At 41.6% G+C, this 27,797-nt stretch overlaps 1 protein-coding gene and 2 long non-coding RNA genes across 19 annotated transcripts; all 3 read right to left on the bottom strand.

Moving 5' to 3' along the window:
- Positions 1–111: 111 nt before the first annotated feature.
- On the bottom strand, positions 112–19,848 carry LOC136492011 (uncharacterized). 6 transcript variants are annotated; one of them, XR_010768102.1, is made up of 6 exons: positions 19,515–19,848; positions 17,147–17,228; positions 16,886–17,007; positions 7,470–7,551; positions 7,209–7,330; positions 112–251 (listed from the first exon to the last, which is right to left on the bottom strand). XR_010768102.1 is itself a non-coding variant. In XM_066488179.1 (6 exons), exons 1-6 carry the CDS (start codon positions 7,358–7,360, stop codon positions 223–225), a joined length of 504 nt encoding a protein of 167 aa, XP_066344276.1. In that variant the 5' UTR covers positions 7,361–7,440; the 3' UTR covers positions 112–222. The 6 variants fall into 6 exon arrangements, 1 of the variants encoding a protein (XP_066344276.1); XM_066488179.1 differs by lacking the exons at positions 7,470–7,551; positions 16,886–17,007; positions 17,147–17,228; positions 19,515–19,848 and adding exons at positions 5,160–5,231; positions 5,313–5,408; positions 5,492–5,577; positions 5,679–5,747 and having other exon boundaries at positions 7,209–7,440; XR_010768104.1 differs by lacking the exon at positions 112–251 and adding an exon at positions 5,605–5,747.
- On the bottom strand, positions 11,014–13,953 carry LOC136491986 (uncharacterized). Of its 8 annotated transcripts, none has more exons than XR_010768100.1 (5): positions 13,367–13,953; positions 13,041–13,167; positions 12,923–12,952; positions 11,654–11,751; positions 11,014–11,209 (listed from the first exon to the last, which is right to left on the bottom strand). It is a non-coding gene; the product is annotated as an uncharacterized lncRNA (long non-coding RNA). The 8 variants fall into 8 exon arrangements; XR_010768097.1 differs by lacking the exon at positions 11,014–11,209 and having other exon boundaries at positions 11,362–11,751; positions 13,367–13,520; positions 13,597–13,953; XR_010768101.1 differs by lacking the exon at positions 11,014–11,209 and having other exon boundaries at positions 11,362–11,751; positions 13,367–13,517; positions 13,597–13,953.
- Positions 19,849–20,692: 844 nt separating the features above from the next.
- Positions 20,693–23,633, bottom strand: LOC136491973 (uncharacterized). Of its 5 annotated transcripts, none has more exons than XR_010768092.1 (3): positions 23,047–23,633; positions 21,333–22,847; positions 20,693–20,888 (listed from the first exon to the last, which is right to left on the bottom strand). It is a non-coding gene; the product is annotated as an uncharacterized lncRNA (long non-coding RNA). The 5 variants fall into 5 exon arrangements; XR_010768091.1 differs by lacking the exon at positions 20,693–20,888 and having other exon boundaries at positions 21,041–22,847; positions 23,047–23,200; positions 23,277–23,633; XR_010768093.1 differs by lacking the exon at positions 20,693–20,888 and having other exon boundaries at positions 21,041–22,847; positions 23,047–23,197; positions 23,277–23,633.
- Between the last annotated feature and the right edge of the window lie 4,164 nt (positions 23,634–27,797).

Below are 27,797 nucleotides of genomic sequence, written 5' to 3'. Positions count from 1 at the left end.
TGTAGGAGCTACTGTTTCTGATGATTGTAAAAATGTGATTGCTATGTTTAACACAAAGATAGTATTGCTTTATTTTGTAAAGAATCAGTATCAGTACCTTTGCATCCGCCACAACCATCCCAATGTATTGAGGTGGACCCTGTCCATTGTTTTCGTAGTGAATCCACTTCCTCACGACTCGAACAACAATGCCATGTGAATGGCGTCCTTTTTCTAGCTTGTCTAGAAAGACTGGTTCCTGCATGATGGATCTGACACACAAAGAGCAGCAATTTATAAAGCTATTTATGCGTACATATATTGTGAGGAGAAACCAAATGCACTGAGGCACAGTGGTGCAAGATGTAGAGCCAGGGATGCAAATCATGAGCACCAAAAGTTAGCTTTTTTTCGCTGGTGTTTACATAGAAAGGTACAACTGCATGGTGCTACTACACACCGATGCATATGGTCAGTGCTAATTAAGCCAAAGCACATAGGCATGGTTTTCCAAAGCAAATACATACATGTACAGTGACCTATAGCCTCATTTGTGTACTACATAAGACTATACCGGTAAATATTATTAGGACCAAATGTGGGGATACTGATGAGACGTAGGCATGAAGGCCATTTTAGGTACGAAGTAAGTATAGAATGATTGTGCATTTAGTAGCTAAGGCAGATGCTGAAGAACTTCCTTGTATACAATGTTTCTTGTTTCACTGGAAGGATTGCCATCATCATCTTCTATGTAGATTCTGAGACCTTGTTTTGTCGTTACTCGCGAAACAGCTACATAGAGCTGACCATGTGTGAAGACTGGTTTTTTGAGGTAGATGCCAACAGTTAATAATGTTTGTCCCTGACTTTTATTGATTGTCATGGCATAGCAAACTCTTATAGGATATTGGCGTCGCTGTAGAACAAATGGCCACTTGTTACTTTTGAGAGACAGAGTAATTCATGGAATTGCAAATGTTTGATTTGCATGGCGGCCATTCATAATTTTGGCCTCAATTGTCCATTCTCCTATAGAGGTTACAGTCAGCCTTGTACCATTGCAAAGGCCTGCTCTTTGATTGAGATTACGCAATAGCATTATAGGAACTCCTTGTTTGAGTACAATTCGATGCTGTGGGAAGTTATTACCATTAATTGAGTTAAGGAACTCAATAGGATATAGAAGATCATATGCTTCATGTTGAGCAGTGGCTTTGGCAATAGTATCCGAACTGAGGTATTCTTTTTCTCTGCCGTGAACTAAGGGAACCATGTACTGATTTATTGTATATGCGAGTTCATTTGTTGGAGCTAGTATGGCCCTTTGAGAAAGGTACAGAGGGTCTCTGTACCTGGTTTCAAAGTTAGGATATACTGACTGTACAATGGCTGCAAGTTTATCCTCACCAGGCACTATGAGCAATTCTTCAGGTATTGTAATCCAGCTTGTTTCATCTTCTCCATCCTTTGAAAAGGAGGGTGTTTTACCTTCGCCAATATCTAATATCCATCTGCTGAACAGGGCGACCTCCTGCTATTGGCGAGCATCATTTGGCGAACACACCAATCGCATGTTCTGATTTAAGCTGAGCACCTCTACATGAGCCCACAAGCGTGAGGTGATTATAGCAGCACTGATGACGTCTTGTTTTGTACCCCCTTCAACTACAGGTAAGATCTGCCTGAGGTCCCCTCCCAGCACGACCACCTTACCACCAAACGGAATATTTGCAGCGTCAGGTTTTTTTACTCTTTCTATGTCACGTAGTGTGCGGTCTAATGCTTCAAAACATTTTCTATTAGCCATAAGGGCTTCGTCCCAAATAATAAGGCTTGTAAGTTCAATAAGCTCTGAAAGCATGGTGCCCCTGCTAACATCACAGATCATATCATCCTCTACTTCACAAGGTATTCTGAATCTTGAATGAGCAGTCCGTCCCCCTGGCAAGAGCAGCGCCGCTACTCCGGACGATGCCACAGTAAGAACAATTTTTTTTGTCCTCTGAGATAGTTTACTATTCGATTCCATAAATATGTTTTACCAGTTCCCCCATATCCTGATACAAAAAAAAAACCGGGCTCATTCTGTTGCACTCTGCGGACTATTTTATAGAAGGCATTTCTTTGATCTTCATTAAGGAAAGCAGCTGGACTGTTCATGTCAATCAATGGATCAGCAGGATACGATAGCTCTTCTTCGACAAGGCGGTTGTTTTGAGCAGGATAGTCAGCATGTGTCTTTGGAGGTAAGCTGAACTCAGCTATGTTCCTGCCACTCTGAGAAAAAAGAGTGGAAAGCTCATCCAGAAGGTAATCCCTAGCTACTGAATCAGCTAACACATAATTAGGATCACCAATCATATCTCTGTACTGGTAGATGATATCGTCGGCTAGATGGTGCCAAATTTTTTCGAAGAAAGTGTTTTCATCACCAACTTCACAGAAAAGTATCATTGTGACAAATAAGCTACGAAGTTGTGGTGAAGTAGCCCAAGCTGCTGCTTCATCGAAAGCGTTGTACCATTCCTGATCATCACCAAGAAGGCCGCGCGACATGCACGCCTCTTTGAATGTACGATGATATGTTCGGTTGTGGAATCTGAGATGGTCATAGCTTGTTGCACCCTTAACTGTTAGCAGCAACATGCGAAGATAGTAGCGATCTCCAGCTGATGGGTGTACATAGTGAAGACGGCCTATCTTACCATGCTGCTGTTTCCGCTTTGTCCACCTTCTATCTCTTTGATCCCATATCCATTTGGAAGGAAACTTAGGATAGGTCAATGCTCTAGCTTCAGGAAAAAGCTCGTTGCAGACAAACCACTGAGTTAACATTGTTCTTTTTAAAAACTCGGTAGACACTAATCTATCCATCTTTGCTCTAGCACTAAAAGTTATGAAATTCTCGTTTGGAAGATGTACAGGCATTCTTTCTACTGCTGGATAGTGTCTATGAATATCATATCCAAACATTCTCCAACATGCATCCTGCTCACAGATATATCTACAGTCAAGATATTCTTTTATCTCATTTATAGTCTTCGTTTCATCATCATACGGCGCCTGCTGGGCTCTCTTGACTCGTTGTAGATAGGCCTTGCTACAATCAGCTCCTTTGGTTACATACTTGAAGAGGTACTTGATGAATGTAGTTTTATTGCACCACTCAACATTGATGTGTGCCTGATATTTTTTAAGGAGGAACATGTTATATGGAACAACCCATCTGTTATCCATTTGGAGGCGTCCTTTGCAAACAAAGAGATTGTTCTCAGGTCTCTTGTACACAGCAAAGCCAATAGAACTAACTGTAGTTGCAGGCTGGTATGGTTTGGGAAAATGCTTGGAACACTTATTGTTCTTCATGCATGGACATCTAGGATTGGTTTGACCGCAGGGTCCATGTGTCATGTGCTCTGCAACAAGAGCATAGCCTAGTGGATCATTTTTTGGATCAGGCACTTCTGCAGATACATATTTGTCTATCATCGCAGAAGTCGGATCAGATGTATCTCTTGAAGTCCAAAGGATTATGTGCGCATGTGGAAGTCCGCGTTTCTGGAACTCTACAGTGTGGAGCACTGCATTTGAATAGGGCATATTTAGGATCTGGAAGAGCTAGTTGACAAATGGATGTAGATAGAAAGAATGGTTTTTCTGTCCGTAGACGATTATACCTGCGCTGGAAGGTCCAAAGGGTTTACCACATCTAATATCATGCAGAAGTTCTTCTAACTTGATGTTGAACACTCGGACAATTATATCATTCCTATCAGCTGGTGTCTGTCCAGGCTCAAAGATAGCCTCATAAATCTCTAACCATTTAGGATTACATGTAAATGTAATGAAGAAATCAGGGGGACCGTATTCTCGACAGATAGCTATACCATCATGATAATTTTGTATCATATAACGTCTACCGCCTGTATATGATGCCGGTAATACGGTCATTTTACCAACCTCACTTCCTTGTTCGGAACCTCTGCTAATAGCATCACAGATTCCTTGAATACTTTCCATTCTGATATCAGCCTGGTGATCCATTATATATTTGAGCCTGTTTTCATCGACGCAGGCCCGGGCATCAACCTTGGCCTGAGTTGATAATGGTCCATAACATAAATAAGGATTGGGCTCATTTCTTCGATAGTGGAACATATAGCAGTAGTAATCTTGCATGGTTAGCTTTACATGAGCATTCTTTGCTGATTGAGTGGCACCAGTGTATAAAACACCGGTCTGCCAACCACGTTCAGCATATGGAAACAATAGAGGATACTAAAGCGCCATGAAAGCAGGATGCAAAGCAGAGATTTGATCTAGATCTCCTGTCTGTTTCTGCACAATAATGTCCCGCTCAAATTCTTCACAGCTAAAATCACCAACCACAAGCATGGCCAATTGATCTGTAGCTGGTAAACTGTACTGAGGCGGATCTCCGTTTTTTGGACCAACAATGCGAATGACAAAATCTTCAGTGTCATTGCCTGCAAATCTGTCCCTGGCCATTCTAAACTGCTTTGCAAACAAATTATGTTCATCCAACATATTAACTAAAGATTGTACAATAGTAGGATCTAGATCTGATGCTATTGTGTCTTCGCTTTCTAATGAGGCAATTCTGTTCTCAACCTCGGCGGATGTATCATACACATATAGCTGAATAAATTTCGGAGGGCGACCATGTGGAGGTATCAAAGAACCGATGCGGTGATGAATCTGTCCACAGATTTTAAACACCGGAGGCCCCCTGCCATCATTCATGGTTCGATCTATCTTGGCTCCCATAGAGGAGAATGCAAAAAGACAATTGTAGCATCTTATATTCTTCATAAACTTGTTAGAGACCGATCCTCCATCAAATCTTGCCAAAGATGCTAAGGGTTCAGGCCTAGGAAGGAACGGAGGAATAACAATTCGGCCTCCTTTACAGCACTTGTTGTAAATAGGTGATCCAGAAGAGGTGCGTGCCTCTTTACCAACACTTTCAGCGTTCCAGAAAACGGCTTTGCAGTTAGAACACTGTTGGGCCGGTGGTCCATGGTATGATCTTCCAGGATAAGAAACTGGTTTATGCATATGTAAGAGAGAATTAAACATAGATGAGGTCAGCATCCTTAGGTAGGGCTGGTGATGATGGAAAAGATAGACGCAGCATACAAAGGTACGGCCATTACCTTTAAGAGCCTCTACGAAATCATCATCGAACTGAGCACACTGTAAGGTAGCACTATATGCTGAGGCTGCACCTGTAAACAGGGTATAGGAGTGAACCATATTGTAGGCCTAAGTCACGAAACTACAATTTGCTGTAGGGCCTGGTGCAGTACCTCCCCAAATACGACGATGCTGCTTTAGGAGCTTTCTCCTCTTCTGCCTACACTGTGCTGGATCAGTACTTTGAATAGGATATGACGAGTTATTTCCTGGTCGAAGGACAGAATAGGTAAGATGAAGCTTTATACAACATTCTTGCCTCACATGAGGTTATACACAGTAGGGTACATACGTGGTGTTGATCGGCGGAACCTCGCTGTGGCAGCAGCAGAGGCGCGTATATCCACCGAAGCATCCACTGAGTAATATAGGTAGCCACTGTTAGCTAGCATAGTACAGGGAAATAGTGAGCCCACTGAATATAGCAGCGGTCACTAAAATCGTAGATATGTAATAAAAATAGAGCACAGTCTACATACGTGTTTGCTGAGCAGGCATACCAGTTTGATATTCCATAGACGATGAAGGCTGTGCGTCTTACCATGAATCTAAAACAATGAACCCTTTTTTTTTGGAAGAAGCATTTGGAAAAAAGAGTATGCGGTGATTATGGGGCTGTAGCATACATTGGTTAACCTAGAATAACAGCGCACAAACAATCTGATAGTACCAGGGAATTGGTATAATTCATGACTTGATGCAGCTTTTGTGTGCGCTGTACTTGATTCTATAACAGTCTAATATACCCAGTATGATACGCATGATTTTGTTAACATGAACTGGAGAATCCAGGGAAAGAGTACACAAACAGGCCATTCATTTACGTGCATTTTGTTGCTGCTATTCATGGTTTTATAAGAGCGTAATGTAGCGAATATGTTTGACATGAGTAATGGAGAAGGCAAAACATTAGTATATAAAACAGGCAAGTTCAGGTATAGGCACAAATACAGATGTATAGTAAGTTTTTGTTGACACAGTCAGAGTGGTAAAAGAACGATAAGATTCCAAACGAGTTTATAAAGAGTCAAACTGGGAGCGGAGCATACAGTGCGGAATGAAACCAAACTAATTACATGGAGATGAGAGGTACAGTATGGATGTATAAACAGATCGACGCTGAATGAGGTGTAACTGAAGTGACTTTATTTAGACTTCTTATACTTAATGGTGCGATGCGTACAATGAAAGCAGGAAAGAATACATCAAGGCTGAGAAGAAATTGAAAGTCTACAAACATGCTGACATTCAATCTGGCGACAGCACGCTGAGTTCATCTAACAACTGCTGCGCGAACGCCGCAACAGTCGACAATGGTCTAACATCGTGACTGGGCGCTGCCACGATCAATCTAGCAAGCTGAGCTCCTCTATTTGCAATGCAGAATAGATGGCGAGCTAGATCCCTATATAATTGAAGGGCATGGACACTATAATCAAGAAGAACAAATCCATAAATCCCCTGTAGAACTATAAGAGCCTGCAATGCCGCAACTTCGTAGGCCACGGCAGGATCCACAGCAGGCTCAGCCCAGAAAAAGAGTGTTGTTGAGGGTCCCTGGACCATACTGGGGGCCAAATCAACCTCTATACCGTACATATCTTTCCCACCTGTACCATTTCATGTATATAGGATACATAAGGTAGGCAGCACCGGTGAGCAACCTCTTGCAACATAGCTACGTAGGACAATTTGATAAAAAACATATCTAACACACGGAGCGAAAGTAGCACTCCAAATGTGAGCACACTTTTTGGGTTGCCGCCTCTGTCTGCCAGGTACAAATATGTAGGGCCTTTTAAAAACAGAAGTTAATTTAAAAATCACTTTGCAATTTTTTTTGTGCAAACTAAAAACAACAATGGATCTTCGGACTGTTCCAACAACCGTACGCGTCCTTTGAACGATTTTGCAAAGGGGCCAGAAGAGCAAGGGAATATCAGTTTCATAACATAGCACAAACAATGAGAAAATAAAGAAACATATATACTGAACAACGCATATAATACCTGGACGCGAAGATAGTCCAAGCACAGAGTATCTCAGGTAGGTCGATATCCAATTGAGCACCAGGAACAACAATGGCAGCAATGTTCGACCAATGACAGCTCTGAACAACAATGATGCAAACCTGCGTCAAAGAGTTTTGCGACGAAGGCATGAGAACCACGTAAATAAACCGATCTATCTATAAGCAAACCTAGCAGAACAGATATACAGAAGCCGCATTAGGGTAGAAGGCATAAAGTGGCACGGAGTCGAGAACGTACGCACGCAATCAGTCGAGTTCAGCGAAGCAGGCGAGGTAGGAGCAAACAGCGGCGTTGTCCCTGAGCGAACAATGATGCGAACCTGCGTCAAAAAGTTTAGAGCCGAAGGCATCAGAATCAGGCAAATCAACCGATCTATCTATAAGCAAATCTAGCAGAATAGATATACACAAGCCGCATTAGGGTAGATGGCATCGAGTGTAACTGGTAGAACATCCTGCTGTTTTAGATTAAAGCTGTCACTTAGAATTTGGAGGCCTTGCAGGTGGCTGTTTCTTGACAAATTAATATCAATTAAGGCTTGATTTGTATGACGTGGTAAATGTACATTGGGTCTATTACATCTTGAATGACATCAAATTGTATGGTCTAGAAACCAGTTTTTGAGAAGTGAAAAATGAGCTCACTATATTTTTTGAACGAAAGCCTACGTGGAGCGCTCACATGTGATAGCTGACAGCATACCCAAGCTTGTACACAAGCTTGATAGTTGACAGTGTACACAAGCTTGCACACAATGTAGCTATAGATAAATTCAAGCATGGTTTCACCAATCCCTATTTATTTATTACCTTCTTGTAATGTCAATTGTCTAAACAATCTGAATGCATCTGCGAGATATTCCCGTTTTCTAACCACATTGGCAATAACCGCGGGTTATACTGGAACGACACTAAAAGGACGAGGCATCAAAGCACGCCTCGTTTTCTAGTCTTTTTCCTATTTCTAACTACCACGCCTAATGATAGCATTACTATCCTATTGCTTCTTTTGTAAGACTCGCTTATGTCTCTTTTTGTAGGTAGCTGTGGATTAGAGTCCCCTAGCTATTTATCAACAAATAGACTATGATATGTATCGCTGCTATAATTCTTGTCCATGTATTCTCCCGCCTATACTACTTTTCAGACTCTCTCTAAGCGTAATACCTATTGGAGTCTCCTGGTTCAAGACGTCACCTCCTCTCCCTCTCTCATTTTTCAGATTCTTCTCTCTGTTTTCTCTCCGAATCTGTTTATTTCAGTCTGCTCCTATATTCCGATTTCATACCATCTTAGTTCTCTTTTCTTTTCTTTTTTTTAGCTCTTTTTGTTTTGAACTCCCTTTTTTTGGTTTTTTTTGGTCTGAGACAACTATAGTTGTAACTTGTTTCTTCTATTTCTCTCATAACCATAAAAAACATGTTCTTCTTTTTCTGTCTCAAAGGAACTACCTAATCTATACTTCTATCTTTTTTTTCTATTTCAGTTTCATAGCCTGTACATTGGCTCTGTTACATCTCGAACGACACTAAACTGTATGCTCTAGAAAGCATTTTTTGAGAAGTGAAAAATGAGGTCACTATATTTCTTGAAAGAAAGTTTACGTGGAGCGCTCACATGTGATACCTGACAGCGTACCCAAGCTTGTACACAAGCTTGATAGCTGACAGTGTACACAAGCCTGTACACAATCTAGCTATACATAAATTGAAGGATGGTTTAACCAATTCCTACTTATCTCTTACCTTCTTATACTGTGAATTGTCTAAACAATTTGAATGCATATACGAGATGTTCCCTTTTTCTAACCACATTGGCAACAACTGCGGGTTATACTGGAACGACACTAAAAGGAGGACGCATCAAAGCACGCTTCGTTTTCTAGTGTTTTTCCTATTTCTAACTACTACGCTTAATGATATCATTACTATCGTACTGCTTCTTTTTTAAGACTCATTTTTTTTTAGCTAGCTGTGGCTTAGATCCCCCTAGCTATTTATGAACAAATAAAGTCTGATATGTATCGCTGCTACAATTGTTGTCCATGTATTCTTCCGCCTATACTACTTTTCAGACTCTTTCGAAGCGTAACACCTATTGGACTCTTCCTGGTTCAAGACCACACCTCCTCTCCCTCTCTCTTTGTTCAGATTCTTCTCTCTGCTATCTCTCCAGATCTGTTTATTTCCGTCTGCTCCTATATTCCGATTTCATACCATCTTAGTCTTCTTTTCTTTATTCTTTGTAGTTCCTTTTTTTTGCACTCCCTTTTTTTTCTTCTGTTCTTTTGTCTCAAACAATTATAGCTGAAACTTGTTTCCTCTATTTTTCTCATAACCATAAAAGACTTTTTCTTAATTTTTTGTTTCAAAGGAACCACCTACTCTATACTCTAATCTTTTTTTCGAATTTCAGTTTAATAACCTAGCACAAACAATGAGAAAACAACGAAACACTCATAACCATCAAAAACTTTTTCTTCTATTTTTGTTTCAAAGGAACCACCTACTCTATACTTTAATCTTTTTTTCGAATTTAAGTTTAATAACCTAGCACAAACAATGAGAAAACAACGAAACATATATACTGAACAAAGCATGTAATACCTGGACGCGAAGACAGTCGAATACGATCGATTCTCAGTTAGGCCGCTATCCAATTGATCACCAGGAACAACAATGGCAGCAATGTTCGGCCAACGACACCTCTGAACAACACCGATGCGAACCTGCGTCAAAGAGTTTTGAGAAGAAGGCATCAGAACCAGCCAAATCACCCGATCTATGTCTAAGCAAACCTAGCCGAACAGATATACACAAGCCGCATTAGGGCAGAATGCATCGAGTGCGACAGAGGCGAAAACGTACGCACGAAATTGGTGAAGTTCAGCGAAGCAGGCGAGGTAGGATCAAACAGCGGCGTTGTCCCTGAGTGCGTCCATCTTTCCCCCCTTTCCAACCCCTCTTCCCCTCTACCTCCCCCTCCGATCGAAAACCTCGCTCGCCCCCCCACCCCCCTGAATCCGCCAGACACGGCGCAGCCGCAGGAAGAACGCGAGCAGGAATGGCGGCGCAGACAGGAGGTGCGAAGCGAAATCTTGGAAAGAACGAAGACGAAGAAGAAGGCGAAGAAGAAGCGCTCCGGCGGCTCAGACAGGAACCTTTCCCCCCTTTCGAACCCCTCTTACCGCCTGCTTCCCTCTCACGTCCAAAACCCCCTCTCCCCCCCCCCCCCTCCCCCCCCCCCCGAATCCGCCAGCCGCGGCGCAACCGGAGGAAGAACGCGAGCAGGAAGGCCGACGCAGACAGGAGCTGCGAAGCGAACTCTTGGAAAGAAGCAAACCGAAGCCAAAGACCTCCGGCGGCGCAGACAGGAGACGCGACGGGAAGAACAAAGAGGAAGACGAAGAGGTCCGACGAGAACGCCGGCAACAGAGGAGCGCGGCGTGGAGGACGAAGCAGGAGGAAAAGAGCGAGGAAAGCGGTCGGGGCGAGTAGGACGAGGACTGACCTGCAGCTCGAAGGCAGCCCAAATGCGAGGCGAAGAAAGCCGATCGGGGAGAAACCGATGCGCTTCACAATGGAGACCGAGGACAGCAGAAGCTAACGGATTCTTACCAAAACCGTGGTCAGAAGCTGGAAGCGAAGAGGTAAACTAAAAAACAGAGCTGACTAACGGCATCATGACCGTTGAGGCCGCAATCGCACGGACGGGAGAAATGTCGGCGACGTGGACGGTGTTTCCTTCGGGAAACCACCGCGGGCTTGTTTAGGTAAATGTATAATTTGAGTGGAAAGAAGAAATAACTGAGGTACATGTCTTTTGTCTGACTCTTGAACTGCTGATAACGAACAACAGACCAAATTTGCAAGGAATATGAGAGTTCCCTTTCGTGAGCTAGTAGGAAACATCACACAAGCTCTATGGTTAGACGAGTCTTGTCTCGGCAAAGCTCACATCTGTCCTTGTTTGGAACACCTGAAAATATATGAGAGGGACAATTCGGAGTGCTGCGTAGTTCGCTTCTCTTAAAAATGGCTTGTTCGGCTTCTTTTTTCAGCCGAAACAGTGTTTTTCTCTCACAATAATTTAGTCGGAACAGTGTTTTCAGCCAGTTTCAGCCAAGTTTCAGACCAGCGAACGGGGCCATGTCATTGTTTTGAACACCTGAAAAGACACTGGATCACCACTTCTGTAGTTCTGTTTGTACCATTGCATCCTTATTTAATTGCATACATTGTTCTGAGTAGCAAATTTGGGACCTGTGGATCGTAGCTTTATCTATGGTAATATGAAAACTTTTTATTCCATAACTGTTTCTTTACAGAAATTGGAGAACATGATGTCTGATATTCTATGAAAAGAAATGAACAAATGACTCAAATAGCTTTTAGATAGGAACAAAATGGTCGATTATTTTACATTAAAAAAGTGATCTGTTGCACGAAAGAAGCAGATGCTGTAGGTTGGTAGCAACGCTGTAAGAGGGGGCAGTACTATTGTTGGCCATCATAGGATCCCTGAAGGCAAATAAAATGCAAAGCAGGTAGGTTAGGCTGACCTGGTCAGCGTCAGCAGGCGTTGTGCACATCTTATACCTGCATGGATAGGCTAAGCAAGCCTAATTTGTTTGGTGGCAAACAAACAGCAGTATGTAAGGTACAACCTGAATGTAGTTCCATGTACTTAGTAATGTTTAGGATAAGTGTTACATGTGAGCTGCCTCTTAATGCGAGATTTGTCGTGGGCATGAAGATCAATGCATGGATTAACAAACAATGAGCAGATCATTAGGTTTGCATTGCGGAAGGGAGTCCAGTTGACTATAAGTAATGCTAATAAGAAGACATGCATACATGGATTGCATAGCGTAAGGGAGTCCAGTTGACTATAAGGATAAAACTCATACAGTAAGTTTATGGAGCACAAAATTGGTCTGTCTGGAGCCTCAAAGAGGCAGGTACAATGCAAAAGGCAGAAGTAGTGTAAAAAAAAGGGCGTACCCAGTGCACAGAGCTCCCGCTCTACGCGGGGTCTGGGCAAGGGTGTTAGTGGCAAGCCTTACCCTCGCCTGTGCAATGCGAGGAGACCACGACTCGAACCCGGGACCTTCCGGTCACAGGCGGTAAGACTCTTCCGGTCAAAAGGCAGAATTAGTGTACTGTTAGGAAATAGGAACGGTCTCGTTTTGCATAGAGATGATAAGCTACAAAAGAGGAAACATGTAGACAAAGAAAGTGGTAAATGTATAAGACCAAAAATAGTAAAGAAATGACCATATGTGGGCACAAAGATATGCAGGTAAAAAACTGCATTTTTAGTTTTCAAAACTAAATAACATGGTAAAAATAAATATTTACTGTCATATGTAAGGTGTATGCCATGCCACAAATAACCTCTTTGAACCAAGAACCAAAAGTTGTTTTGAGGAAGATAAGTGTGGACACTGTATATATGCATATGTATCTAAGAGCACATGGAGGAAGCATTTTGAGAAACATAGATGCATACGAAGAGGAATTAACCAAAGACAGTGTTATAGAATGGATGAAAGTTTTGTCTCTTATTGTCTTCTACAAATCAACTACAAATGCTTTGGATAACATAGGGAATTAACCAACAACGGCAATAAGAAGTATACATGTATGCAGCCAGTCTATGACATTAAATACAAAGGTACATGAATCATACCTGAGACATGTACATGAGGTCATCATAAATCTGCAGAGAAACATCTATCAACATAGACTCATCCATTTGCTAAGTTATTATACTCATAAGAGCGAGCTGATTGCAGAAATATATTTACCACTCTCATCTTGTTCATGACCGCAGATGCATTTCATAAGAATCATGGAGGCAATAGTAGCAAGCACACAAATTGATCAGCACGTAGCTTCTGAATTATTGCAGCAATGCAGCATGAATCATAGTCCCTAACCAATCAGAATAGATTATGTAGATACTAAAGCAGGGAAAATCGCTTTTAGGTTAGAAACAGGTATACAGATCCTACGCAGGTGAAAATTGAACAAAACATTTGTTAAAAAAATTAAGAAAAGAAGAAACCATAAACAGTGTTTCCTAGACAGCACAGAGATTGAGAGATTAAAAGGGAGGAGTGAGGCTGGGCACCTGGCTGGTACCATGCTTGTTGACATGCATGGGGTGGCGACCACTGAAGCCGGTCTGTCCCAAATGACACCTCAAAATGTTTCAGCTGTACCGTCATGCCCTCTTTGCATCTCTAGAGCGGAGGGGGAGGGGTGGTGCATCCTCATCTCCACTGCTGTCCAGCGGTAGGTGTAGGACCTCAGGAAAAAAAAAACGAATAGAAACTTTAGGCAAGATGTAACCAAACTGACCTCTAGATCGAGAGGGCCGCAACAACCCCATCCAGATCGCATCCCAGGTTGAGACTGAGAAGAGGAGGACGCAAACCTCGATACATCAGGACGGCGGCGAGGTAGACCTGGGGAAGCGCCAGGCTTGGAGGCAAAGATGAAGATGAGGGTCGCGAGCGCAGCTCCCGGCAGGACTGGCTGCCGCGTCAGTGTGCCGCCGCCGCCGCCGGAAGGACCGGCCGCCGCATCCGCGCGCCTCTGCAGGATGGGCCGGGCGCCGCTGACGCCGCCGGATCAGACGTGGGAGAGGAAAAGAGGCGACGGAGTAGGGGCGGAGGCGGCGAGGTGCGACATCGGTGCGATGCGGACGGAGGCAAGAGGCAGGGGTATGGATGAAAACGGATCGCATTCGAACGGTTATTATATCTGTTTTCATATTTTTGTTGTGATTCGGACACGGATAGCGTTTGGATATATATACGAATACGGATTGACTTAGTTATGGATATAAATAATGAGTATTAAATACGGTATAAATCGGTTTCGGAGAAGGTCGGATATAAATATCTATTTGGATATTAAGTAAAAGCAGCATATATATATATATATATATATGGAGAGTATATTCAGTAGTCAGCTACAAAAGAAGTTATTCTGTAGCCACCTCTATTTACGATAATTTTATATACTAATTTACGATAACGTCAATATATATTTACGATAGTTGGGTTACTATAACATATAAAGATATTTACCATAACGTTATAGTAAATCACTTAGTAAGGAGTTATTATAATCTCGTAAATTAACATAGTAATTATCGTAACTCAAAGTAGCTACAGAATAAACTATTTTGTAGCCGGTTATATATATATATATATATATATATATATATATATATATATATATATATATATATATATATATATATATATATATATATATATATATAACATAGGTGCGCAAACCATTACACCACTCTATGAATCCATAATACATCTAGATTAAGTCGAAAGACTAAAGAGTAAAGCAACAAATAAGATAAAAATACATCATACATCAAATATCATACAAGCACCAATCTTCGCGGCATGAGTAGAAATAGCCAAGCTCATGGCTTCATGGGTCTCATGGTCATGGGTATGGACATAGTCATGGCTCATGGATCATTTGCATTGAGAACTTCACCCATATCAGCATTTGCATTGGCGGCACCTTCGCCGATCTGAGGATCCTGAAATTGGCCTAGCTCATGGTTGTAGCGGTGCCTTCTTCTCAAGTGGTGCCAAAAATGCATAGTTCCACGCCAAGGTTTAGCACGAGCCTTGTAATTGTAATTGCACCTATTGCATTTCACCCAACGATGTTCCTCTGTGACACCGTCTTTTTCGTGTCTCTTCATGTACATAGTATAGTGTTCCCAAAGCCTTGACATTTGAAAAGCTATTCAAAATCCACAGAGGTGAAAAAACAAATGAGTAAAGGTCATATCCGTAGATGCAAACATAAATGGATTAAGGGTTGGTGGAGGTAAGATGAAGCTTTATACAACATTCTTGCCTCACATGAGGTTATACACAGTAGGGTACATACGTGGTGTTGATCGGCGGAACCTCGCTGTGGCAGCAGCAGAGGCGCGTATATCCACCGAAGCATCCACTGAGTAATATAGGTAGCCACTGTTAGCTAGCATAGTACAGGGAAATAGTGAGCCCACTGAATATAGCAGCGGTCACTAAAATCGTAGATATGTAATAAAAATAGAGCACAGTCTACATACGTGTTTGCTGAGCAGGCATACCAGTTTGATATTCCATAGACGATGAAGGCTGTGCGTCTTACCATGAATCTAAAACAATGAACCCTTTTTTTTTGGAAGAAGCATTTGGAAAAAAGAGTATGCGGTGATTATGGGGCTGTAGCATACATTGGTTAACCTAGAATAACAGCGCACAAACAATCTGATAGTACCAGGGAATTGGTATAATTCATGACTTGATGCAGCTTTTGTGTGCGCTGTACTTGATTCTATAACAGTCTAATATACCCAGTATGATACGCATGATTTTGTTAACATGAACTGGAGAATCCAGGGAAAGAGTACACAAACAGGCCATTCATTTACGTGCATTTTGTTGCTGCTATTCATGGTTTTATAAGAGCGTAATGTAGCGAATATGTTTGACATGAGTAATGGAGAAGGCAAAACATTAGTATATAAAACAGGCAAGTTCAGGTATAGGCACAAATACAGATGTATAGTAAGTTTTTGTTGACACAGTCAGAGTGGTAAAAGAACGATAAGATTCCAAACGAGTTTATAAAGAGTCAAACTGGGAGCGGAGCATACAGTGCGGAATGAAACCAAACTAATTACATGGAGATGAGAGGTACAGTATGGATGTATAAACAGATCGACGCTGAATGAGGTGTAACTGAAGTGACTTTATTTAGACTTCTTATACTTAATGGTGCGATGCGTACAATGAAAGCAGGAAAGAATACATCAAGGCTGAGAAGAAATTGAAAGTCTACAAACATGCTGACATTCAATCTGGCGACAGCACGCTGAGTTCATCTAACAACTGCTGCGCGAACGCCGCAACAGTCGACAATGGTCTAACATCGTGACTGGGCGCTGCCACGATCAATCTAGCAAGCTGAGCTCCTCTATTTGCAATGCAGAATAGATGGCGAGCTAGATCCCTATATAATTGAAGGGCATGGACACTATAATCAAGAAGAACAAATCCATAAATCCCCTGTAGAACTATAAGAGCCTGCAATGCCGCAACTTCGTAGGCCACGGCAGGATCCACAGCAGGCTCAGCCCAGAAAAAGAGTGTTGTTGAGGGTCCCTGGACCATACTGGGGGCCAAATCAACCTCTATACCGTACATATCTTTCCCACCTGTACCATTTCATGTATATAGGATACATAAGGTAGGCAGCACCGGTGAGCAACCTCTTGCAACATAGCTACGTAGGACAATTTGATAAAAAACATATCTAACACACGGAGCGAAAGTAGCACTCCAAATGTGAGCACACTTTTTGGGTTGCCGCCTCTGTCTGCCAGGTACAAATATGTAGGGCCTTTTAAAAACAGAAGTTAATTTAAAAATCACTTTGCAATTTTTTTTGTGCAAACTAAAAACAACAATGGATCTTCGGACTGTTCCAACAACCGTACGCGTCCTTTGAACGATTTTGCAAAGGGGCCAGAAGAGCAAGGGAATATCAGTTTCATAACATAGCACAAACAATGAGAAAATAAAGAAACATATATACTGAACAACGCATATAATACCTGGACGCGAAGATAGTCCAAGCACAGAGTATCTCAGGTAGGTCGATATCCAATTGAGCACCAGGAACAACAATGGCAGCAATGTTCGACCAATGACAGCTCTGAACAACAATGATGCAAACCTGCGTCAAAGAGTTTTGCGACGAAGGCATGAGAACCACGTAAATAAACCGATCTATCTATAAGCAAACCTAGCAGAACAGATATACAGAAGCCGCATTAGGGTAGAAGGCATAAAGTGGCACGGAGTCGAGAACGTACGCACGCAATCAGTCGAGTTCAGCGAAGCAGGCGAGGTAGGAGCAAACAGCGGCGTTGTCCCTGAGCGAACAATGATGCGAACCTGCGTCAAAAAGTTTAGAGCCGAAGGCATCAGAATCAGGCAAATCAACCGATCTATCTATAAGCAAATCTAGCAGAATAGATATACACAAGCCGCATTAGGGTAGATGGCATCGAGTGTAACTGGTAGAACATCCTGCTGTTTTAGATTAAAGCTGTCACTTAGAATTTGGAGGCCTTGCAGGTGGCTGTTTCTTGACAAATTAATATCAATTAAGGCTTGATTTGTATGACGTGGTAAATGTACATTGGGTCTATTACATCTTGAATGACATCAAATTGTATGGTCTAGAAACCAGTTTTTGAGAAGTGAAAAATGAGCTCACTATATTTTTTGAACGAAAGCCTACGTGGAGCGCTCACATGTGATAGCTGACAGCATACCCAAGCTTGTACACAAGCTTGATAGTTGACAGTGTACACAAGCTTGCACACAATGTAGCTATAGATAAATTCAAGCATGGTTTCACCAATCCCTATTTATTTATTACCTTCTTGTAATGTCAATTGTCTAAACAATCTGAATGCATCTGCGAGATATTCCCGTTTTCTAACCACATTGGCAATAACCGCGGGTTATACTGGAACGACACTAAAAGGACGAGGCATCAAAGCACGCCTCGTTTTCTAGTCTTTTTCCTATTTCTAACTACCACGCCTAATGATAGCATTACTATCCTATTGCTTCTTTTGTAAGACTCGCTTATGTCTCTTTTTGTAGGTAGCTGTGGATTAGAGTCCCCTAGCTATTTATCAACAAATAGACTATGATATGTATCGCTGCTATAATTCTTGTCCATGTATTCTCCCGCCTATACTACTTTTCAGACTCTCTCTAAGCGTAATACCTATTGGAGTCTCCTGGTTCAAGACGTCACCTCCTCTCCCTCTCTCATTTTTCAGATTCTTCTCTCTGTTTTCTCTCCGAATCTGTTTATTTCAGTCTGCTCCTATATTCCGATTTCATACCATCTTAGTTCTCTTTTCTTTTCTTTTTTTTTAGCTCTTTTTGTTTTGAACTCCCTTTTTTTGGTTTTTTTTGGTCTGAGACAACTATAGTTGTAACTTGTTTCTTCTATTTCTCTCATAACCATAAAAAACATGTTCTTCTTTTTCTGTCTCAAAGGAACTACCTAATCTATACTTCTATCTTTTTTTTCTATTTCAGTTTCATAGCCTGTACATTGGCTCTGTTACATCTCGAACGACACTAAACTGTATGCTCTAGAAAGCATTTTTTGAGAAGTGAAAAATGAGGTCACTATATTTCTTGAAAGAAAGTTTACGTGGAGCGCTCACATGTGATACCTGACAGCGTACCCAAGCTTGTACACAAGCTTGATAGCTGACAGTGTACACAAGCCTGTACACAATCTAGCTATACATAAATTGAAGGATGGTTTAACCAATTCCTACTTATCTCTTACCTTCTTATACTGTGAATTGTCTAAACAATTTGAATGCATATACGAGATGTTCCCTTTTTCTAACCACATTGGCAACAACTGCGGGTTATACTGGAACGACACTAAAAGGAGGACGCATCAAAGCACGCTTCGTTTTCTAGTGTTTTTCCTATTTCTAACTACTACGCTTAATGATATCATTACTATCGTACTGCTTCTTTTTTAAGACTCATTTTTTTTTAGCTAGCTGTGGCTTAGATCCCCCTAGCTATTTATGAACAAATAAAGTCTGATATGTATCGCTGCTACAATTGTTGTCCATGTATTCTTCCGCCTATACTACTTTTCAGACTCTTTCGAAGCGTAACACCTATTGGACTCTTCTGGTTCAAGACCACACCTCCTCTCCCTCTCTCTTTGTTCAGATTCTTCTCTCTGCTATCTCTCCAGATCTGTTTATTTCCGTCTGCTCCTATATTCCGATTTCATACCATCTTAGTCTTCTTTTCTTTATTCTTTGTAGTTCCTTTTTTTTGCACTCCCTTTTTTTTCTTCTGTTCTTTTGTCTCAAACAATTATAGCTGAAACTTGTTTCCTCTATTTTTCTCATAACCATAAAAGACTTTTTCTTAATTTTTTGTTTCAAAGGAACCACCTACTCTATACTCTAATCTTTTTTTCGAATTTCAGTTTAATAACCTAGCACAAACAATGAGAAAACAACGAAACACTCATAACCATCAAAAACTTTTTCTTCTATTTTTGTTTCAAAGGAACCACCTACTCTATACTTTAATCTTTTTTTCGAATTTAAGTTTAATAACCTAGCACAAACAATGAGAAAACAACGAAACATATATACTGAACAAAGCATGTAATACCTGGACGCGAAGACAGTCGAATACGATCGATTCTCAGTTAGGCCGCTATCCAATTGATCACCAGGAACAACAATGGCAGCAATGTTCGGCCAACGACACCTCTGAACAACACCGATGCGAACCTGCGTCAAAGAGTTTTGAGAAGAAGGCATCAGAACCAGCCAAATCACCCGATCTATGTCTAAGCAAACCTAGCCGAACAGATATACACAAGCCGCATTAGGGCAGAATGCATCGAGTGCGACAGAGGCGAAAACGTACGCACGAAATTGGTGAAGTTCAGCGAAGCAGGCGAGGTAGGATCAAACAGCGGCGTTGTCCCTGAGTGCGTCCATCTTTCCCCCCTTTCCAACCCCTCTTCCCCTCTACCTCCCCCTCCGATCGAAAACCTCGCTCGCCCCCCCACCCCCCTGAATCCGCCAGACACGGCGCAGCCGCAGGAAGAACGCGAGCAGGAATGGCGGCGCAGACAGGAGGTGCGAAGCGAAATCTTGGAAAGAACGAAGACGAAGAAGAAGGCGAAGAAGAAGCGCTCCGGCGGCTCAGACAGGAACCTTTCCCCCCTTTCGAACCCCTCTTACCGCCTGCTTCCCTCTCACGTCCAAAACCCCCTCTCCCCCCCCCCCCCCCCCCCCCCCCCCCGAATCCGCCAGCCGCGGCGCAACCGGAGGAAGAACGCGAGCAGGAAGGCCGACGCAGACAGGAGCTGCGAAGCGAACTCTTGGAAAGAAGCAAACCGAAGCCAAAGACCTCCGGCGGCGCAGACAGGAGACGCGACGGGAAGAACAAAGAGGAAGACGAAGAGGTCCGACGAGAACGCCGGCAACAGAGGAGCGCGGCGTGGAGGACGAAGCAGGAGGAAAAGAGCGAGGAAAGCGGTCGGGGCGAGTAGGACGAGGACTGACCTGCAGCTCGAAGGCAGCCCAAATGCGAGGCGAAGAAAGCCGATCGGGGAGAAACCGATGCGCTTCACAATGGAGACCGAGGACAGCAGAAGCTAACGGATTCTTACCAAAACCGTGGTCAGAAGCTGGAAGCGAAGAGGTAAACTAAAAAAACAGAGCTGACTAACGGCATCATGACCGTTGAGGCCGCAATCGCACGGACGGGAGAAATGTCGGCGACGTGGACGGTGTTTCCTTCGGGAAACCACCGCGGGCTTGTTTAGGTAAATGTATAATTTGAGTGGAAAGAAGAAATAACTGAGGTACATGTCTTTTGTCTGACTCTTGAACTGCTGATAACGAACAACAGACCAAATTTGCAAGGAATATGAGAGTTCCCTTTCGTGAGCTAGTAGGAAACATCACACAAGCTCTATGGTTAGACGAGTCTTGTCTCGGCAAAGCTCACATCTGTCCTTGTTTGGAACACCTGAAAATATATGAGAGGGACAATTCGGAGTGCTGCGTAGTTCGCTTCTCTTAAAAATGGCTTGTTCGGCTTCTTTTTTCAGCCGAAACAGTGTTTTTCTCTCACAATAATTTAGTCGGAACAGTGTTTTCAGCCAGTTTCAGCCAAGTTTCAGACCAGCGAACGGGGCCATGTCATTGTTTTGAACACCTGAAAAGACACTGGATCACCACTTCTGTAGTTCTGTTTGTACCATTGCATCCTTATTTAATTGCATACATTGTTCTGAGTAGCAAATTTGGGACCTGTGGATCGTAGCTTTATCTATGGTAATATGAAAACTTTTTATTCCATAACTGTTTCTTTACAGAAATTGGAGAACATGATGTCTGATATTCTATGAAAAGAAATGAACAAATGACTCAAATAGCTTTTAGATAGGAACAAAATGGTCGATTATTTTACATTAAAAAAGTGATCTGTTGCACGAAAGAAGCAGATGCTGTAGGTTGGTAGCAACGCTGTAAGAGGGGGCAGTACTATTGTTGGCCATCATAGGATCCCTGAAGGCAAATAAAATGCAAAGCAGGTAGGTTAGGCTGACCTGGTCAGCGTCAGCAGGCGTTGTGCACATCTTATACCTGCATGGATAGGCTAAGCAAGCCTAATTTGTTTGGTGGCAAACAAACAGCAGTATGTAAGGTACAACCTGAATGTAGTTCCATGTACTTAGTAATGTTTAGGATAAGTGTTACATGTGAGCTGCCTCTTAATGCGAGATTTGTCGTGGGCATGAAGATCAATGCATGGATTAACAAACAATGAGCAGATCATTAGGTTTGCATTGCGGAAGGGAGTCCAGTTGACTATAAGTAATGCTAATAAGAAGACATGCATACATGGATTGCATAGCGTAAGGGAGTCCAGTTGACTATAAGGATAAAACTCATACAGTAAGTTTATGGAGCACAAAATTGGTCTGTCTGGAGCCTCAAAGAGGCAGGTACAATGCAAAAGGCAGAAGTAGTGTAAAAAAAAGGGCGTACCCAGTGCACAGAGCTCCCGCTCTACGCGGGGTCTGGGCAAGGGTGTTAGTGGCAAGCCTTACCCTCGCCTGTGCAATGCGAGGAGACCACGACTCGAACCCGGGACCTTCCGGTCACAGGCGGTAAGACTCTTCCGGTCAAAAGGCAGAATTAGTGTACTGTTAGGAAATAGGAACGGTCTCGTTTTGCATAGAGATGATAAGCTACAAAAGAGGAAACATGTAGACAAAGAAAGTGGTAAATGTATAAGACCAAAAATAGTAAAGAAATGACCATATGTGGGCACAAAGATATGCAGGTAAAAAAACTGCATTTTTAGTTTTCAAAACTAAATAACATGGTAAAAATAAATATTTACTGTCATATGTAAGGTGTATGCCATGCCACAAATAACCTCTTTGAACCAAGAACCAAAAGTTGTTTTGAGGAAGATAAGTGTGGACACTGTATATATGCATATGTATCTAAGAGCACATGGAGGAAGCATTTTGAGAAACATAGATGCATACGAAGAGGAATTAACCAAAGACAGTGTTATAGAATGGATGAAAGTTTTGTCTCTTATTGTCTTCTACAAATCAACTACAAATGCTTTGGATAACATAGGGAATTAACCAACAACGGCAATAAGAAGTATACATGTATGCAGCCAGTCTATGACATTAAATACAAAGGTACATGAATCATACCTGAGACATGTACATGAGGTCATCATAAATCTGCAGAGAAACATCTATCAACATAGACTCATCCATTTGCTAAGTTATTATACTCATAAGAGCGAGCTGATTGCAGAAATATATTTACCACTCTCATCTTGTTCATGACCGCAGATGCATTTCATAAGAATCATGGAGGCAATAGTAGCAAGCACACAAATTGATCAGCACGTAGCTTCTGAATTATTGCAGCAATGCAGCATGAATCATAGTCCCTAACCAATCAGAATAGATTATGTAGATACTAAAGCAGGGAAAATCGCTTTTAGGTTAGAAACAGGTATACAGATCCTACGCAGGTGAAAATTGAACAAAACATTTGTTAAAAAAATTAAGAAAAGAAGAAACCATAAACAGTGTTTCCTAGACAGCACAGAGATTGAGAGATTAAAAGGGAGGAGTGAGGCTGGGCACCTGGCTGGTACCATGCTTGTTGACATGCATGGGGTGGCGACCACTGAAGCCGGTCTGTCCCAAATGACACCTCAAAATGTTTCAGCTGTACCGTCATGCCCTCTTTGCATCTCTAGAGCGGAGGGGGAGGGGTGGTGCATCCTCATCTCCACTGCTGTCCAGCGGTAGGTGTAGGACCTCAGGAAAAAAAAAACGAATAGAAACTTTAGGCAAGATGTAACCAAACTGACCTCTAGATCGAGAGGGCCGCAACAACCCCATCCAGATCGCATCCCAGGTTGAGACTGAGAAGAGGAGGACGCAAACCTCGATACATCAGGACGGCGGCGAGGTAGACCTGGGGAAGCGCCAGGCTTGGAGGCAAAGATGAAGATGAGGGTCGCGAGCGCAGCTCCCGGCAGGACTGGCTGCCGCGTCAGTGTGCCGCCGCCGCCGCCGGAAGGACCGGCCGCCGCATCCGCGCGCCTCTGCAGGATGGGCCGGGCGCCGCTGACGCCGCCGGATCAGACGTGGGAGAGGAAAAGAGGCGACGGAGTAGGGGCGGAGGCGGCGAGGTGCGACATCGGTGCGATGCGGACGGAGGCAAGAGGCAGGGGTATGGATGAAAACGGATCGCATTCGAACGGTTATTATATCTGTTTTCATATTTTTGTTGTGATTCGGACACGGATAGCGTTTGGATATATATACGAATACGGATTGACTTAGTTATGGATATAAATAATGAGTATTAAATACGGTATAAATCGGTTTCGGAGAAGGTCGGATATAAATATCTATTTGGATATTAAGTAAAAGCAGCATATATATATATATATATATATGGAGAGTATATTCAGTAGTCAGCTACAAAAGAAGTTATTCTGTAGCCACCTCTATTTACGATAATTTTATATACTAATTTACGATAACGTCAATATATATTTACGATAGTTGGGTTACTATAACATATAAAGATATTTACCATAACGTTATAGTAAATCACTTAGTAAGGAGTTATTATAATCTCGTAAATTAACATAGTAATTATCGTAACTCAAAGTAGCTACAGAATAAACTATTTTGTAGCCGGTTATATATATATATATATATATATATATATATATATATATATATATATATATATATATATATATATATATATATATATATATATATATAACATAGGTGCGCAAACCATTACACCACTCTATGAATCCATAATACATCTAGATTAAGTCGAAAGACTAAAGAGTAAAGCAACAAATAAGATAAAAATACATCATACATCAAATATCATACAAGCACCAATCTTCGCGGCATGAGTAGAAATAGCCAAGCTCATGGCTTCATGGGTCTCATGGTCATGGGTATGGACATAGTCATGGCTCATGGATCATTTGCATTGAGAACTTCACCCATATCAGCATTTGCATTGGCGGCACCTTCGCCGATCTGAGGATCCTGAAATTGGCCTAGCTCATGGTTGTAGCGGTGCCTTCTTCTCAAGTGGTGCCAAAAATGCATAGTTCCACGCCAAGGTTTAGCACGAGCCTTGTAATTGTAATTGCACCTATTGCATTTCACCCAACGATGTTCCTCTGTGACACCGTCTTTTTCGTGTCTCTTCATGTACATAGTATAGTGTTCCCAAAGCCTTGACATTTGAAAAGCTATTCAAAATCCACAGAGGTGAAAAAACAAATGAGTAAAGGTCATATCCGTAGATGCAAAACATAAATGGATTAAGGGTGGTGGCTGGTGGGTCATGGGTGGACCAGTATACCTTCAAAGGCTTCAACCTTATTGTTTGTTTACTTCCCAACCAAATTCTCAAAAAGTGCTACAGTAGTCGTTACATCGAATCTTGCAATACGTACATGGAGCATTAAATGTAGACGAAAAAAACTAATTGCACAGTTTGGTTGGAAATTACGAAACGAACATTTTGAGCCTAATTAGTTCATGATTGAACACTAATTATCAAATAAAAATAAAAATGCTACAATAGCCAAATTTCTAAAATTCGCGAACTAATCACAGACTTAGTGATTGAGGGTGGTTGCAACCTGCAAGCTAGCAAGCGCCTTCAGCCCTTCAACCAGCGGCCGACGGCCAGGAAGCAAGCTAGCAAGTGCCTTCAGGCTTCGGCCCTTCAACCAGCGGGCAGTGACCAGGAAGCAAGCAGCCGTCCCAAGCAAATGGGAGTGGCGACCAGTGGCCGGCGGCCAGGAACAGGAAGCAAGCAGCCGGCGAGGAAGCAAGCAAATGGGAGTGACGGCTGGGGTGGGGACTGGGGAGAGGACTGAGCGGCTAGTGGCTGGGAAGTGGCCGAGTGGGAACTTAGCTAGGGTTATAGAGGATTGTGCCGTTTGGGCATGAAGTAATATTTTGGCCCAATTTCAAAAATCACAATTCGAGATAAAAAAAACAAAAAAGTAAAAAATTATTGTTTGAGCCCTAAACAAATTCAAATGAAAATGTTGTAATCAACAAAGTTTAATAACTTTTTGGGATCTAAAACTTTCATTTTGGTTGTTTCTCCATCTGAGATTCTGAGGTCGCTTGAAAAATCTAAATTTTAAATTTGAGAAATTCAAACACAGTTTTCCTTGACAAGATGATTTCAAATAAAAAAGTTTTCAACTACAAAGTTTCATAAATTTCTGAGATCTACAACTTTTATTTTAGTCATTTGTTCATCCAATATAGTGGTAGTAACATTATTCACGAATCTCACACATCTCTCTTATAGTTTATGAAATTACAAGAGAGAGATGTAAATTTTATGAACAATGTTACTACCACAATCTTGGATGAACAAATGACCAAAATAAAAGTTGTATATCTTGATGAGTTTTACAACTTTTATGTTCATGACTTTTTCAGCTGAAGTCATTTAATGTTTGAAAATCACGTTTGAAGTTGCTATTTTTTGAAATTCAAAATTCAAATAGATAGAATACAGTCACATGAAAAGATGAACACAATAATAGCTATAAGAACACAATAAATTGATAGAACATGGTTTTAGAAAATTTTAGAAAAAAAAATTATCAAATTTGAAGTTAGTACGAGGGAGAAAAATTAGTTACAAGTTTTAACAAAGATTAAAAAGAGAAATAGACGTTCTTTAACCATTTCGAAATTGAAATTCAAATAGCATTTTGAAGCACTAAATGATTTCAAATGAAAAAGTTGTAAACAACAAAGTTTCATAACTTTTCGAGATCTACAATTTTTATTTTGATCATTTCTCCATCCAAGGTCGTTTGAAAAAAAAACAAATTTTAGTGCTAATTTTTTATTATTTGGCATCTATTTTGGTCTTTCCTTTTTGTAGCAGTAAACAACACAGGCACACAGCGTAAGCACTACTTGAATTATTTAAAATAATCACAGCTTAGATTAAAAAAGATGGCAGGCATCACCGGATATTTTATATAAGCAACAACTTGGATTATTTTAAAAAAAATCACAGCTTACATTAAAAAAGACAGCAAGCATCACTGGGCATTTTATATATCACATATTCATATCACATCACACAATTCATTGGACTTAGCACAAGCATCACCCGACAGGTTCATTAGTCACATGCTCGAGTCAGTCACAAGCTCTCAGAGCCACATAACTTTTCACGGTGCAACTACATATAGGTCTTGTTTAGGGCCTGTTTAGTTCCCAAAATTTTTTGCGCAGTATCCATCATATCGAATCTTGTGGCACATGCATGGAGTACTAAATATAGATGAAAAAAACTAATTGCACAGTTGGGTGAGAAATCGCGAGACGAAACTTTCGAACATAATTAGTCCATAATTAGACACTAATTGCCAAATACAAACGAAAGTGCTACAGTAGCCAAAACCTAAAAAAATTTGCATCTAAACGCGCCCTAAACAAGCCCTTAGTTCCAAAAAGTTTTCTCAAAAAAAGCTACAGTAGCCATCACATCGAATCTTGCGATATATGTATGGAGTATTAAATGTAGACGAAAAAAATTAATTGCACAGTTTGGTTGAAAATCGCGAGACGAACGTTTTGAGCCTAATTAGTCCATGATTAAATACTAATTGCTAAATAAAAACGAAAATGCTACAGTAGCCAAAATCTCAAACTTCACCCAACTAAACAAGGCTATAGTGTCATACTGATATACATCCAGAGATCACATCAAAAGACAAAAGAGTGCATCAGCCATAAAGGCAGCAACCAGCCGTCCATCTTCGATCTTTAGTAGTCCAAATTCAACCGTCCATGTCATCCAAGTCGCTGTCCTCATGGTCCTCGGCGTCGCCACTGCCTTCTTCAGTAGCCTAGTTCTCAGTCTCAACCTACAAAATGTAGTGCAAATCAACACCTGGGGCCTAGAGGTAAAACAATATGTGCAGATCACGTACTAACAATACTTTACTGAAAATAATAATTACAAACCTCATCTGCTAGAGTGCTGACAGTATCACAAAAGTCTTCGAGAATTGATGCTATCTTAGATGCAAGGCCCCAATCTTTTGAACAAACTAGTGCCTCGACCATCTCAGGATCAAGGCGAGTGCGGAATTTATTAGCAATACGCCCACTACAACTGAAAGCTGATTCTGAAGCAACAGTAGACACTTGGACAGCCAACACATCACGAGCAAGTCGTGAGAGAATAGGATATTTCGCTTGGTTAGTTTTCCACCATGACAGTATGTCAAATGTAGCACCACTACCACTAGGATCAACCCACCGAAATGGTTTCTCTGCCATGCATACATCCAACTCAC

The sequence above is a fragment of the Miscanthus floridulus genome, chromosome 1, assembly GCF_019320115.1.
Source record: "Miscanthus floridulus cultivar M001 chromosome 1, ASM1932011v1, whole genome shotgun sequence".
NCBI classification, from domain to species: domain Eukaryota; kingdom Viridiplantae; phylum Streptophyta; class Magnoliopsida; order Poales; family Poaceae; genus Miscanthus; species Miscanthus floridulus.
This window is presented reverse-complemented; position numbering and strand designations above follow the sequence as displayed.

Excerpts from the sequence above, each read along its gene's own strand:
- LOC136492011 (XM_066488179.1), bottom strand. The coding sequence starts at position 7,360 with ATGCCTTCGTCGCAAAACTCTTTGACGCAGGTTTGCATCATTGTTGTT. Across the intron at positions 5,748-7,208 it reads TGGACTATCTTCGCGTCCAG|ATTCATGGTAAGACGCACAG; the intron begins GTATTATATGCG and ends TCATTGTTTTAG. Across the intron at positions 5,409-5,491 it reads GTTCCGCCGATCAACACCAC|GAAATAACTCGTCATATCCT; the intron begins GTATGTACCCTA and ends TCCTTCGACCAG.